The sequence below is a fragment of the Limanda limanda genome, chromosome 11 (genome assembly GCF_963576545.1).
Source record: "Limanda limanda chromosome 11, fLimLim1.1, whole genome shotgun sequence".
NCBI classification, from domain to species: Eukaryota; Metazoa; Chordata; class Actinopteri; order Pleuronectiformes; family Pleuronectidae; genus Limanda; species Limanda limanda.
Genome location: NC_083646.1, coordinates 24230441 through 24246887, shown reverse-complemented (window position 1 = coordinate 24246887; position 16447 = coordinate 24230441). Strand labels below are relative to the sequence as shown.

The following is a 16447-nucleotide window of genomic DNA, read 5'->3' as shown; positions in this document are numbered from 1 at the left end:
GCTATTTGGATCTTATTCTGCCAAGGAGGCCCAGTTATCATCATTAATGCCTCCCCCCTCCTCCTCAACTCTCCCTTCACTTTACAAGGTCGCCGGCCCTCCTGGCATTGACGGTAAAGATGTCATCCTCAAAGCCGCCGCTGCCTTGGATTGAAAAGATACTTTAACAGGTAGATTGAACACATGAAGGCAGCAGCATTCAATAAACAATAATAGCCCCAGGAGGAGGGTAAGATGGGCGGGAGTCGGAGGTTACATATCAATTAGACTGTTTAAGATGCCATTGCGACTTTAATGAGAAAAAGGGGCCAAAAACCTGCTCATTGTGAAAAATACAAAGGTATCCTTAAACAGTGAAGCAAGGAAGTTTTGCAGCATGCATAAATAGCCAAATAGATGCCATTAATTGACAGCCCAGGACTCTGTGTGCAATATCATTAGAATATTTTACCACCATTTCCAACTATAATTATCTCCCTCTATTATCTGTCTCTGAATAGGGGATGAGTGGCATATGATGGATCATTCAACCCCCCCGCTCATTTACATGCATTTGAGGAGCGGCCCTGATGGCGATAACGTTGTATCAAGTGGCTTCCCTCCATATCATCCGTATCATTTAATAGGGAATTTTTAATACCGTATATTAGATGGATCACGTTAAAACAGTCATTAACACAGTCTATAACTAAAAACTGTCAATCACTGGGACCGAGTCCTTCATATTTCTTTACGGTTGCATCATTTGGATTTCATGAGCCCGGCCTACAGTGAAAGGTCAAATGTGCTAACTCACCAAATAGCTCCTCATTGTCATCAAACCACCGGAGACGTCAGAGTGTAAAAACATGGGGCCGAGGCCAGGCCCCTCACGGCTGTCTGAGGCCCCCACATTCAATTCCTCACATTAGCAAGCCAGCGGGGCGTCCCCCCCCCCCCCCCCCCCCACCTCCCTCCTCATACACACTTCTACCCCACCCTCTGGACCCCTCTGAACCCCTGAGGCCACCAAAATGTTAATTGGGCTTCTAATTTACTGTTTCATTTGCCACTATCTGTAATGATTATTAAGTATCAACGCAGGAACAATGGGGCCAGGGACATTTGGCTCTCTCTATGTGCGGTATCTTTCTCATGTGGGGGTTAGTAAAATGTGGTGGTTGGATGCGGGACCATCATTTGCCTTTGAGTAAAATTAAAAATCTGCTAATTCATATGACTGAATCGTTTTTTTGTATATATTTTCAATACTTAATGCCTTTGATTCAATGAGACTGAGTTTAATGAGATATTTGGATCAGACTCAACAACTGTATGTGTCATCCTTATCTTACAGTGTTGGGTTTCTTTCCCGGGTTTTCAGGTTATATCGTCCCGAGAGGAACACATTTTCTGTCATAACAAGAATTGAATTCTGGGCAAAACAACAAATGTCTGCAGTTTGCAGAATTACTGCAGAGTATCAGCACTTCCAATCTATCAGAAACAGGAGTTTAGAGCGATTCTAGTGCATTTTTAGAATGGAACTTCAAGTGCATTGAGCCAAATAGCTTAGTATCCGATCCTACACTAAAATACATGGACAAAATTGAAATGTGACCTCAGGGTTAGATTTGTTAGACATTAGCTGAGTAGTCAAGGGATCACCAAAGTTCTTACAGTTCCTATTGAAGGATCATTTCATGGTGATCCATCAATAATCTACAAACGTCAACCTTATGGTGGCACTAGAAGAACAGTAAAAGCATTGCCATTTTACACCAACTGTAAATGTAACTACAAATCTCATTAAAACACAGGATAAAGCCATCTCACATAATTAAATGATATTTGTGATTATTTAGCCACAAAATCTTCGCATCTTCTGAACATCTTTCATCAGATAAATTACTGTACACGGGTCATTCCTTAATACAAGGGTTTGTGACAACTTAAGGTACCAGGTGAGATAATGCTTTGATCATTAAATTACTCAACTATGATTATCACCTCTCATATCCCCCCCCCCCCCCCCCCCCCCCCCCCCAAAGTTGTATGCATACAAAAGACAAATGAAGTGAGTGGAGTGTTTCACTGCAGCGGAGCAGGTGTAGCAAGCTGCTGAAATGACTTTGTCACAGAGGGGAAAAAACAAATGAAGAGTACATCTAAAACTAATGATGGGTTTGAGATCATTCCTTTTCACACTCTTCTGCCACAACCTGACGAGAAAGAACAGGATGAGGGGGAGAGAGAGAGAAAGAGAAAGAAAGAGGGAGAGAGATAGAGACAAGGGGAGGAAAGAAAGAGAGAGAGAGAGAGAGAGAGAGAGAGAGAGAGAGAGAGAGAGAGAGAGAGAGAGAGAGAGAGAGAGAGAGAGAGAGATGGAGATGTGCAACGCCAGCCAAAACTTTTTCAATTTCACCGACAATTTCCTGTGTAATTACTGATGTGGTATGATGGTGTTTTAATGACAGGGACCTGCCGGTGACAGTGCGTGTGTGCGCGTGTGTGTGTGTAGTTGTGTGCATGTTGGGGGATCTGGCTGGGCCTGTTGACGATGGTAGAGTGATGAGATGGAGTCATGCTGTGGAGATTAGACCTGTCTTTCCTCCAGCTCCACCTCTCCCAGTCACACACACACACACACACACACACACACACACACACACACACACACACACACACACGTACACACACACACACACACAGACGCACGCGCACACACACACACACACACACACACACAGACGCACACGTACACACACAGACGCACGCGCACACGCACACACACACACACACACACACACACACACACACACACACACACACACACACACACAGACACACACAAACAAACACACACACACACACACACACACACACACACACACACACACACACACACAGGGACGCACACGCACACACACACACACACACGCACACACACACACACACCCACACACACACACACATATACATTAATGCCACCCCCCACCCTTCTAGACTACCTTACAATGCCACCTGCTATCGCACACAGACACACACACACAAATGACCAATCACCCCTAGGATCATCGGTGCCATGGTGGTGGCCATCAGTGCCACCATCCCTGGGCGGGTCAATGAGCCAGTACCTGTAGTCGCACCAGGGGCAGCGGTAGGGTTTCTCCCCAGTGTGAACACGTTTGTGCCGTGATAGGTGGGACTGTGTAGTGGAGGCGAAGTTGCAGAGCTTGCATTTGAAGGGTCTTTCTCCTGTGGGGTAGAGAGGTTGAAGAGATGAGAGTGACAGACTGAAGGTTTTGCACTGACAAAACACACAATGACATATAAACATACAAACCCAGGTAGAAGGCTACGATAGCCATGACTTGGTTAATATGTGACGATTCTCTGCTAACTAAAAGACATTTTAAATTGTTCCGAATTTGTGATACATTTTGAGACTGATTCATGAAAAATGAGAAGCATCTGAGGGGTAACACATATTTTTTTATGTGATATTATAATTACTTTTCATGACATCACTGCAGCGTTTACCATTAATTACCTAGACTTTGGCAGCCACATTAAACCATCAAATGAATTTGTACTATCACACTAAGAAGGGCACTGGGACAACGCATCCTCCTCCAAGGCCAACACCCTATCTCGCAATGTTGACAAAAGTAAAGAAAATATCTTGGATCAAACCACTGAATTGTAGTAGTATGGATTCTTCCTTGGTCAATATCCAACCGTTCTACGAAATCGGTAGAAAATTGGTTCAGTAGTTTTCATGTTGTCCGGATAACAGACAAACAGCATGAACATGAAGAAAATAACTCCTTTAACGAGATATTGATACGAAAAGTCAACTGGAGACAATGTGTGGAAGTTGCAGTTCAAGCTGAAACACTTAAAGAAGCACTGAAAGGATTTGTGTCTGCTCGACATTTGAGACCAAAATAACCAAACTAACCTAAATAATTAATCTTACAGTGAGCAGGATAGGCTGAAAACTTACAAATGCATGGAGGTATCAAATCAACATGAAGTTCAAATGGCTTGATTGATGTATTTTAGGTGCAAGTGTTCTCTGAGAGGTTTGTGTGTTTCATTATTTTGATTTCACATGGCCAGCCAGTAGCACGGAGGAGGTATTCTACTCAGCAGCTTCAGGAATGTCAGTGTTTACAGCTACTAACTCACAGAACATCACAGTAGTTTGTTAACAAGGTATTCAATTACTGACAGGAATAACACGAGGCACTAAATAAATGATCAATGCTTTCTTTAGGAAACATGAACCACATAACAATGTTGGCATTAGCAGCAGCGGTTAGATATCTGTACCAGCTAAAGTCTGACAAGCACACAATGTCAGACAGGGCGGTCCCCTCATGTGAAGCTGCACCGCAACAGATTTGAATAAACAGCTAAATCAGTGGAATTGACACATGTCAACACAGGAGAGGAGGACAGAAATTAGAGGTTCCGGGGCGGAATGACAGAGAAAGAGCAAACAAAATGAATTATGAAAACCGCAGATGAATATTTATAACCGGATTCTTGATCCTTGGGCGCCTGCCAGACAACGGTTAAGAACAGTATTTGTTTCACGATCCCAATTTCAAAAAAAGGCGCTTGTTATTGACAGTCTATCTGAAAAATGCAATTTCCCTAAGCGACAGAATGACATGGTGAAATGATAACTGAAATTAAAAATATCAGATTCAGTCAGCCATCCTGGTACACATGCCTATCACTGACAGCAGCACGTCACAGTGATGGGCCTGCATGAGTGTGTGTGTGGGTGTGTGGGTCTGTGGGTGTGTACAAACAGTTCCTAAAACTATGTGAACAAAATATTGCTGTTGTTCAGATCTTCAAATGTCAGTCACCATCCAGAATCATGTTCATGGAGCTCCTCACGTAACCACAGTTGGGTTGTGTGACTAGATTATTTTACAGCACAAATTCAGGGTGTGTGTGTCGTTTCTTACCCGTGTGCTGGCGTCTGTGCTTGGTGAGGGCGTGTCTCGTGCCTCCCGCAAAACCACACAGGTCACACAGATAGGACTTCTCTCCTGTGGAGGCAGAAAGAGAGAAGAGAGAGTGTTGTCTATGAGAAACATGAGAGAGAAGAGGTAATGGATTTGTAGTCATCAGAGTTTATTCAACCTCTGTGTTTGGAATCAGAGCGGCTCACACTGGTTGAAACATAGTTTTTCAGATTTACAAATTATAATTTTCACTTGGATTGTGGTAGAGGAGAGCAGTACTCTAAGAGTGACAGGGTGAGAGGTTATATTAGGGGACAGAAAAAAGAGTAGATTTGTTCAGCTTTTTATGAGTCGATTCAATCCTTTGCAATGTGGCCCAATCTAGCCTGATACTGATCGGTTTGGTGCATAGACAGTATAAATAGATGATTGACATGTCTCCACTTCCTCCTACTATCCAGAAATGGTGCAAATCCAATTTGTTCATTTGCATCCTGCGTCTAAGCAGTAGCGATTGGGGGATGGAGCTGAAGCTGTCAATCGTGACATTTCACAAATAATTAATTTAAGCCAAACTGGAAACATCGGTGTAATGAGAACTACCTAAATCACAGAAACCATGAGAAAAGTATATTTGACTATTTAGTTTGGTCCATGTCCCATCCACTAACATGGAGGAGGCAGGGTACAGTTGTATCATTAGTGAAAGACACAGAAGCCACAGCTGTGACACTAAACTATCCTTCAGTACATCATTGAAATCAATGAGGTTCATGTCATAAATACCAACATACAGCAACAAAACCAGTTAATTAATTCTATCTGTTGAGTATGGTGAAGCGTTAGATCAGATGGAGCTGAGTAAACTCATGTTTATATTTCTGTTATGTTTTTAGGAAGTTCTAAGCCTGTGTGTGAAAACGCATTTTTTTGCAGCCAGCTTGTTTTGACACACTGGGACTGCAAGTGATGTTATTATTAATAAAATAAACTGCTTATCCTGCTGCTATCATTCACATGTGTATGTGAAGCCACTCGACTCATGACAGTCGCCTTTGTTTCTGTTGTTGTCTGCCTCAGCTCAAATAAGTATAACGTATCTGTCTCTGATACTTTTTAATTTCAATGTTGTTTCAACATTAATCAAAAACAAATACAATGAAACAGTGCAATTACAACCTCAAATATCATGGAGTGGTAATATGTGAAAAGTCATTGAGGAGGATTAATGAATCGTTCTAGTCCCCTGAGTTACTTTCTGTAAAGTACAGTTTTTGATTGTGAGGATAGTGCAGGAGTGACAGGACACAGGGGTGTCACGGCACGCAGTAAACGGTCCAGCCATTTGGGATTTGAACCAGTGACCTGATGCTCCAAGCGTATGTGCCCATGGACTATGTCTCCTAACCATTTGGCCCTAATAAGAGACACTTTCTCAACTCAGAGATATCGCTGAAGTGCCATTGAGCAGAATCTGAGAGCTGAAGTAACGACAGAGAGGAAGGAAATGTTGAGTTGGTAAAATTACGAAAAATGTGTGGAGAAGGAGAGAGATAGAAGTGAGAAAAAAAACAGACAGACTGAACAGATGAGCAGTGGCTCTAGTTGGCTAACAGATGAGCCAAGCAGAAGTCACAGATCGCTAGTGTATATCCATCAGAGCTCTCACAGCTAACTAATTCCTCCAATCAGATGGATCCGTGTAAATATGTCAAATGGGGGACGGGAAATTGCCAGTGTGGTTTATTGACTGTGATAAAATCTGAAAAGCACCGCTGAACATAATTACATACTTGTCAGAGCCATAAAAATTAGCTTTATTATCAATGGGATGGTTTTGTACAACTTCATTTAGGGGCGATGCCTTCCAGATGGGGAGCGTGGAGAGCTTTTTTACACTCCTCCTCTCTTCCCTGCATCTGGCTCTGTCATTAACAGCATGATGCTCTCTCTCTCTCTTTCTCTCTGTGCCATTGCACACAGGCAGTCACACACTCCTGCGCACACACACAAAGACTCACTCAGGGAAACACATACATGTGCACGCGCACACAAACACGCACAACGCCGATATCCCCACACTGATACATATACACAAATCATACTGCTTGTGGTTTGCTATATGAACACGTTATGTACCAGCACATATGGAAACTCTGTGTGTGTCACAAGCTGCGTGTACATCATGTGCAGCCAGGTTCTCTGTCACTTAAATAGTCATCTAAATGCTGATGTTGAACTCCAGCTCTTGCCAAACACAGATAACACATTTGGGTGACTCTTCCAGCTGGGTGTCGGCAGTGCTCTGCTCCTCCTCTGCACAGATAGCAGCTTTCACCGGGTCCGCAGAGACAAAACAGCCTCAAGTTTCCTCTGTTAGACCCATTGAAAGCCACTCGACTGTGAGGAGAGTTTTAATGTAGTGCCACTTAGAAGGAAGAGAAACAGCCTTAAAAAGGTACATTTGCCGGTTCATCCAGGTTCCCGCTCCAATCCCAGCGTGGCTGGCCTTTAAAGGAACAATGTTTTCATATAATTAAATGTCTATTCTGCTTCTTCATGTAGCCGCTTGAAATCCTCCCTTTTACATTTACTGTTTTAAATATATGACGTCTGATATGCCTGGGAAAAAAAGGTCGCAGAATCAGAAAATGTAAAATATTTCATATATTTTTTAGGGCAACATAACTGCAATAAATAAAAGGGAATACTGGGTAGTGTAAATTTGGTGAATTCTAGAAAGCAGAAACACCGGAGCAGTATAGCAGATTTTTAAAGCCATTAAAACTTGGTTTTAAGTCTTGGGTATTTCTCAATAAACTGAAATATGTTTGATTCATAAAGCAAGTTAGTTAGAGTTTTTACCTTAAAGCCAAAACCTCAGCTAAGACCACAAAACACTACTACAATATTACGTCATTACATTACTTCATTTATGTACAAAAATATTTGATATCATAATTTTTTTCGAGTTGAGCCATGTCTACTTCAAATCAGTGATTAAGGAATAAAAAATGTTTAATTAACAATATCATCAAGTATCCCAAAAAAATTATATTTTTGCTGATTCTTTTTTGTTGTTTGATACAAGGAGAGAACATTTTTCAGGTTTGATGTAAAAATAAAAAAAGTATTTTTTTCCCCTGTATCTCTATACTGTAGATGAGTTACAAAGCCTCTGGTCAGACCTTTTCTCCTTATCAGAAAAACAACTGGTCATCCTCCCCTCCTCTGCTCCCTCCCTCCCCTCTCTCATTACAACCAACGCTACAAGACCCCACCACAGAAAAATCCATAGCCATCGATCCCTTCGCCCAGCCGCGGTCGCCACAATTATTCTTGAGGAGGAAACGTTGGCGATAAATTACATGTGTGCTTTTCATCTGCTGTTCTGTGGCGGTGAACCCTCTGAGGACCTAGGTGGGGACGGCGAGGTGGGGGGGCACGAGAGTGACGTGCGGCTGTCAACACCAGAAAATCTGGCTGGCTAAAGGCCAGGTTATACTTCAGTATAGAATCGCCGCAGCAGCCGTCCCACCGACCCACCCACGACACAACCTGAAATTGACTACATTTCAACCCAGATTCACCTTCACCTCTACCTCTCATCTCTACATGAATAACACCTAACCTTTGCTTTAAACATTATTCTAACATTACAGTAACCCTAAAACCACATCCTCGTCTTTTACAGCCTCAGCCTGAACTCAACCCTGACTCTAAACCCTAAACTCAAACATTAATCCTCAGACGACCAAGAAACACAAAGCTGCAAACACAACTCTGGCCCTGAACCACCTTTCCCGCTCTTGTGTGTGCATCGAGAGACGCTAAACTTTTTGACGATTTGAATATTGGACTCATCGCTCATATTCCTTTGTTCCCATGATACACCTCAACCCTCCAACCCTTCCTGGAATTAAATATACCTTATTGCGAGACAATAGAAGAACTTTGAAGTCAAAATATACAACCTTTCTTTGCAAGTATATATATATGTGTGTGTGTGTGTGTGTGTGTCTGTGTGTTTTAAATAACCCCGGAGGAGTCGCATGCAGCTATAATTGCCTCCCTCATTAGTTATGTTTTAGCAGGAGCGGATGGGAGGGCAATTAATTTTACCGCTTAATTTTTGACACAGAATCCGCTGCTGTATTGATGTGCTCGCCATTTTGGGTCTCATTTTTCAGGGAAATTAATTGACAAAGTGCGAAGATTTATCAGCATATCGCCAGATTAAGCGACAAACTGAAGCAATGAGGAAATCAATTGTGGCCCTGTCGCTGTGCTCACCTCCCCACCCCCCCGCCACAACACCCCTCCCCACAACGACCAAGAGCCTGGGAAAAGCTGGGTGGGTCAGACGCAGTGCAGTTATTTATTTATTTGAGTCGCTCATTCATCAGCCGTTACAAATGACCCTGGCGGCTGACGACCACTGAATCCTCCCCCCCACAGACACCCCGCCCTCCTCCTCACCCTCCCTCAGACGCGACTGGTGTGTGAGCAGGGAGCGATTAACATAAAAAACACACAAATCATGGAGGAACAATGAATCCCGTTAGAGGCAGGAGCAGAGGTGTTAACTTTTTTTTTTTTGAGGGGGGGGTTCTGTGAGTCACACTCATTGTTCCTGACCACAGGATGATAAAACTAGATATTTTCTATATGGTTGGGCCACGATGCAGTTGTAGGTGCAATGCAAAATACGTACTTAACATTGTTATTCGGAGCAAACATTTCCATAGAACCATTTACAATGATAATGAGGTTTGCCACAAAACATGTATTGTTAACTTTAAAAACTTTTGAAAACAATAACTGGACCTCAGAGAGATCTTGACAAACGCAGGCATCTCATGGAATGAGTCCTTTTACATATCATGAGCTGTTAAGAGGAAAGACTTTTACACTCAAAGTTAATTTGTTTTAAAAAAGGGAACTCTTCAGAGAAAAGGAAAGTGCTTTTACTGTACTTGACTACTCCATTTAATGTTTAACTTTATATACTTTTTAGTTTGCAGATCAAGGTTATACAAGCAGAACACAAGATCAGTTTATAAAAATGCATAAATACAGATTAATCCTCCAAGAATAATATGAAGCAGTTAATATTAGCTCCACCTGTTACTTTAATGTTACTTTAAATAACATGCTTCTCAGCTAAACATGCTAATGTTTGTTAGGAGACAAACGGTGTTTAATCCATCCCTTTAACTTAAGCTCTTTTACTTTTGGCTTGCGAAAGTGGAAAATATTAAAAAACAGACATCATCGTACAAACTCTTTAAACAGAGAGTATCACTCTTACTGCGGCCCTATTTGTCCTTTTCCTATTCCTCTTTACCATGTGAAGAAATCCAAAGCTTGACAGACCTGCCATGCCCTGTAACAATCACTGTTTGAGGTATAGAGGTTTAGCAAACAGCCAAACTTTATCATTCCAAATGATATTTTGACAAATGTTGACAGAGGGGACCTGTCTTCTCTTCTGGATCTGTTCGGTTCCATGTGAATAATGGAGTCCGACAGGTCTGCATTTTGTCTCCTTCTCCTCTTACATCTGTACGGATGATTTGTCAATACAGTGGAATGAATGAGGAACAGGGTACATGCTTGGCAATTCTATCAAAAGCCACCTAGTGTAAGCAGATGATTTGGAGATTTTCTGTCCATGTAGTGCTGCTCTTCAACAGTTATTGACAGAGCATGGTACAAATTGTGACATCAAATATATTGAAAAGGAGAGTGTTATTTTGATTGTCAGAGGATGAGTTCTTCCTGCCTGGTTGACTGAGATTAATACGATATTTGGTCCATAACATAAACACTGACCAGATGTAGGGGTGACGGAAATACAAATGTACCAAATATTGCGATGCAGGTCTAGTGAACCTTGAGAGCCCAGTTCCAACTCACTGCCAGAGAGTGTGGGTTCAGTTAACAACAATAATAATATAATACATAATGCAATTAAAATAATATTTAAATAAAGGAGGTGACTATTTTAGTGTATTAAAAGTTAGGCTAAATAATGGTACCAAAACTGTAGCTTAACAATTGAAGACTGAAACAAACCATATTATTATAACCTTGATATTACATTTTTATTAAAAATGATTAGGTAAAATATTTGTTTTATATCATGAATCTGTTAGACTTTTCATATTTTTTGGATTAATAAAAAAGTCATTGGATGTTTTGGACATTTAACAGATTTTGCTGAAAGCTGAAAGCATGTTGGACAGGAAAGGGAAGGTTGTGTGTGTTCCAACAAGTTGCAGTGCACAACAATGTGCCCACCTGTTCTGCTGTAAAACAAAATCTAAACCATAGATGTGTGTCCAGGTTATGTGGTTCTACAAATAGATTTATTTACTCTATACCGAGTTCAGCCATGTTATTGTATAGAATGTGGAACCACTTGTTTTTTTGTTGTGCTGTGAACCCCTCATGAGCTGTGTCCTTAATAAAGATGAATGGATGAAAAAAGAGTGGAAATCGGCTGTATTTTTGGTTGCATTGTTTCAAGGGATTAGAACGGTTACTTTAGTGGATTATAAACCAATTACGCACGCATGACAAAACCAAATCAGTCAAGACTTCAGCAAGTGACTTTTTCAGCCAGATCTGTGTGTATCACTATACTTGGCTCTGGTACACACTCTTCAGTCATACTGCCTGCTAGGGTACAAGAATAGTTCAACTTTATATATACTACTCCATTGTTAGAATTTCATCTTTATGCCATGTTGAAGCTGATTTATAACCTTTGAACATATCATAAACATACAGATAACATGTGTGTTAGGTCTCAATGAGTGTAGAGCAGTAGCTGACACACTCTGCGATGACTGCAACTGGATAAGGAATGTCGGAGGTCTCAACAGAGTAAATTGTGTTAGCCGTTTTTGGTCTTGCTAATCAAGTCAAGTCTTGTCGCTCAGGAAAACTGGGTTGGTTCAGGTATAATCTTAATTCTCCTATTTTCCAATGTTCATACTTGGTCACCCTTGATCTTCCTAGCTCTCTTATTCAATCACTTTCTTTTTCCATCTCAATCACTTCTCTCGCTCTCTTCAAGTCTGAGACACACACACACACACACACACACACAAACCACCAGCACCACCCCCATCACCATGCCACCCCACACCTTTCCAGGTGACAGTTAGGTGACAGCCTGACGCCAGTCGCCTGATGGGGAATGATGAGTGCTGGAAACAAATGAAAATAAAACGTCTAATTATGTCAGAGGTGCCTTGACGTTACATCACTGTTAAAACACATTTAAAATAACATCCAGCAAGTCCCACACTTACACACACACACGCACACACACACGCAGCAGGCACCCGTGACGGATGGAGGGCTCTCCTGCAAGCGCTCAGTCAGGCTGTCAGGCCACTGGCTGCTGCTGCTTCTGTCATTGACTTAAAAGGGCATCAAGGAGCTGTGTGTGGGACATTACTGAGGCCGAGGGGAAACTGCTGGGCTGCAGCATAAAGACACTTTCAAAGAGGCTGACTTGGGCTCCTATCGAGGGGCTATTATTCAAGACAGTATCCTCCCACCGCCCACCGCACCATCTGTCTATCCTAAGTTTTTAGAAAGTACAAAAACTCAGAACAGTCCCACAGTGTACTCTACTGTACATAGAGAAATGAATGGGAAGGATGGAGTAAGATGGAAAATGCATTTTATATTAAAAAATGATGAAAAAAACATTTAATTTTTTCGTTTGATTTCTGCTCTAATCCAACGTTTTTGTGTTGGAACCAGTGTCACAGTGACAAAAAAGAAAGTGGGTAAACTACAGCTGGTGATTATCACATCACCATAATGTATGTTAAAAATATGCTTCTGCACTGCTCATTACATTAATCATATAAATATATTTGTGAAATAAAAACTCAGCTTGGAAATCCCATAGTCATAAATCAGAACAACATTTCTGTTTTTAATTATTTGGGTATCTACTTAATGGTTCTCTTTTTTTGATTTAACCTGAAAATAAATGTCAATGTGTGAATAAACTGACGTCACTAATGAAAACTTTCTTATCCTCAATTTCGCATCAGAGTGGATAACCGTGCTTGACAGGTTCAGAACACTTTCCAGGATCAAATGGATGTGATGAACACACTCTGGCTACATCCACACTAATACGTTTTTGTTTGAAAACACATCAACTCTGCTATGGATAAGCCTTCGCTAAAACGGAGAAGTTTGAAACAGAGCTGGCCCTCTTTTCCTAGTCTCCATGATGAATACATTTAGAAACTTCTGATTGGGTCTAATCGATCACAACATAACCTGATTCGTTAGGCTCCTATCACATGACCTCCTTTTGGAGAAAACAATTCGGCATTAGCTTTGGCTACCATTGTAGAATGAAACATGGATAAAACAATTACCAGCGTTGCTGAGTGTGTAGTCTTTGCTAACAGCTGTTGTGCAGTTAAATTCAGCTTTTTACAAAGATTTAACTGCTTACATGAGTAGAAGATGAGCATCTCCTGTTTACAACAGCACGCGCATACCATGTGTACGTGTGCGGTCACGTGAGATGCGTTTTCAGGCGTGTTAGTATGGATGCTAATTAAAAATTATATACAGTCAAAACCCTTGTGTGGACAGACTCATTTTTTAGTTTTAGTTTGAAAATTCCCTTTTAAAAATGAAAATGTCGTCGTATGGATGTAGTCTTGAAATACACATCACAATCCTTTGGAATTGGGATAGATACAAAACCTTAATTTCGGCATTAATCAACCCTTTTAGTGTGAAGGATGGCCAAAAAAAGAACACATAACAAAGACCAAATTTGAAAAACTTTTCAGTGCTTTCACTCTCCTTTTGGCTTCTCACAGTTTCTATTAAAATATATTTGGCTGAAGTATCATCATTCAACAGTGACGGTCCTATTGGGAGGTAAGGGCTTAACCATGGAACAAGAGTGTCTGCAAAAATGCCAAGAACAAGTTCTTGACTTTCTCTGGATGTTGAAAATCAGTACAGATGGACAAGTCATGGCTGCTATCAGCCAACAACGCGTGTATATTTATTCCAAACAAAGCTGTGAAGATTCATAATTAATGTGAGATTTTCACAGTTAACACATCAACTTAATTTTGTTAAATACACTGCAGCTATAGAGGAATGAAAAAGTACATTCTGTCTGGTCCAAGTTTAGTGTTTCTTGCTAAATAACTAACCCTTTGTCCTCAACTCATACAAACACTGCTTTGCCTTTAAAAAGCAACTTGAACTAATTTTGCATGTTGCGATTCAGACGGTGTGTTTGTGTAGGCGTGGAGCACTAATGGTTCACGATGGAGGTTGCTAGTCTCACCGGTGTGTGTCCTGTAGTGGTCCTTCATGGCCGACATGTTGAGGAAGGAGTAGTGGCAGGACGGCCAGCCGCACTTGAACGGCTTCTCCCCACTGTGCAGTCTCCTGTGGTTGTTCAGGGCCCATTTTTCACTGAAGGTGCGGTCACACAACTCGCATTCAAACTTCCTGCAGGAGGAGGAGAAGAAAAGAGGCAGAGAGGAATGAGGAGGAGGGGGGAAAAAAAACGAAGAGTTATTTACTGATCCCAAAGCTGACATAAAATGCTAGAAAATCTACCCTGTGAGAAAGGAAATGGAGGTTGCTGGGTACGAACGCTCACACCCACAGAGCACAGGGCTGTATGATTGCGCGCTGTACATCTACGCCCCCACTCACTCACTCTCTCTCACGCACACGCACACGCACACGCACACACACACACACACACACACACACACAGACACACACACACAGAAGGCAGTTGGCTGCTGGTGTGTCATGTCTGTATAAGCAGGCATTGATTTTTCTGTCCTGGCCTGCCACCTCCACCATTTATTCTCTGCTTTGCACCAGGGCCCAGAGGACTAGAGAAATTCTGTTACAGTCCTCACACACAAACACACACACACACCCCGCAGGGCCAATGGGGAGAATAGAGTTCACCTGTCCAGTGTCCCCGACCACTTAGCCAGGGCTAAATGAACAGTTTGCAACATTTTACCCCTCACTCCTCTCATAAGCTTCCTTCCTCCATCTTAACATCTCTTCAAATGAATCCTTCTCATTTATGTTCACATCAGCAACATCAGCGCTGACACTGCTTTACATAGTCAGTATCAATCCAATAAATGCAAAAACATGAATTGTCATGTGTGGTGTTTTTTGTTTAGTCGTACGATGCCACAAGCCTCTTCTGATAATCAGAGGAGAGAAGTAAATATGCATTCCGTTCTTTCTTTACTCTGGACATCTGTCTATTTCTCCATGCCAACGCCTACAACGCAACAAAAGCAAGTTGTTGTTTTTATCTATGTGTAGGATGTGTGCACCTATATTCATCTGCTGTGTTATTAGACTTCAAGAGACACACCGAGGTAGAAAAAGCAAAAAAATAGAAAGAAAGCCTGTGCTTGAATTAATCTTTACCCCGGCGCTATAATTTAGGCACAGAATGACTAATGTGCGAGTCATAAACAAATGAAGTCGGGTTTTGGGGAGCATTCGTCTTGCAGCGAGGGCCATGTTATTTTAGGGAGGGCAGCTGTCTTTAAGTCCTGATTGTGTCGCTTAATCCCTGTGGTATCTGTTTCATAGCGAGCAGCATGACACTCACCTGAACAAATAATGACTCCAAGCAGCATGTAGCATGTGTCTGAATCAATAATTCAAACTCATACATCTTCCTTACTGGAAGGAGGCGGGAGGAGGGGGGTGGTTGCAAAAGAGAATGTGAGGGGAGGGAGGGAAAAGGGGAGAAACGATGGAATTAAAGATGGGGAGGTAGAGAGAGGGAGAGACGGAGAGGAAAATGTGTCCCGGCTTCCATATCAATCTATACGTTCCATAAAGATAAATCTAAATGTGATATGCATGTCGTCCCCCAACTAGTTGAGAGGACATTTTAAGCTCACTTACCGGGAAGGATGGAACAGCTTTGAAATGGCGCCTTTATCACCTGGCTCTAAGCTCAAATGCATATTTAAACATCTCTGTTTTCCTCTCGTCCTCATCAACTGACTTGGCAGAGAATTTATTTGACCAACAGATGTAAGTCTGCATCTGTATTTCCTTCCCCTTCCTTCCTCCCCGCGGTATTTATAGAAACAGCTCGTCGCCCATGCCACCGTGGGAGAGGTAAATAAGATGAGTGAAGAGATGCTATCTTTTATTGTAAACATTATGCACAACACTCCTGCTTTATGAGCTAAACGGGCCATTGTTTATCACGGGGTGTAATCGCAAAGCCAGGCAGGCAGGCAGGCAGGCCTTGACGTGGGCACGCGGCATGCTGGGATGGAGAAAAACAAGGGAGAAAGGGAAGGCAGGAGGAGAGGAGAGAAGATGGAGGAGTCAGGGCTGGCAGAGTTGACTATCAGTGGGGGTTTTGTAAGGATGAGAGGAGGGTTTGCGTCTGTTTTTATGGG

The 16447-nt window shown here is 41.9% G+C and overlaps 1 protein-coding gene across 1 annotated transcript in view; it reads right to left on the bottom strand.

The window, feature by feature from the left end:
* Positions 1–16447, bottom strand: part of znf407 (zinc finger protein 407) — a 148755-nt gene that overhangs the window by 46325 nt on the left and 85983 nt on the right. The window contains exons 6-8 of the mRNA XM_061081379.1: positions 14323–14489; positions 4968–5051; positions 3117–3237 (exon numbers count right to left, since the gene is read on the bottom strand). Of these exons, the coding sequence (XP_060937362.1) occupies positions 3117–3237; positions 4968–5051; positions 14323–14489 (372 nt within the window). The remainder of the gene's footprint in view (positions 1–3116; positions 3238–4967; positions 5052–14322; positions 14490–16447) is intronic.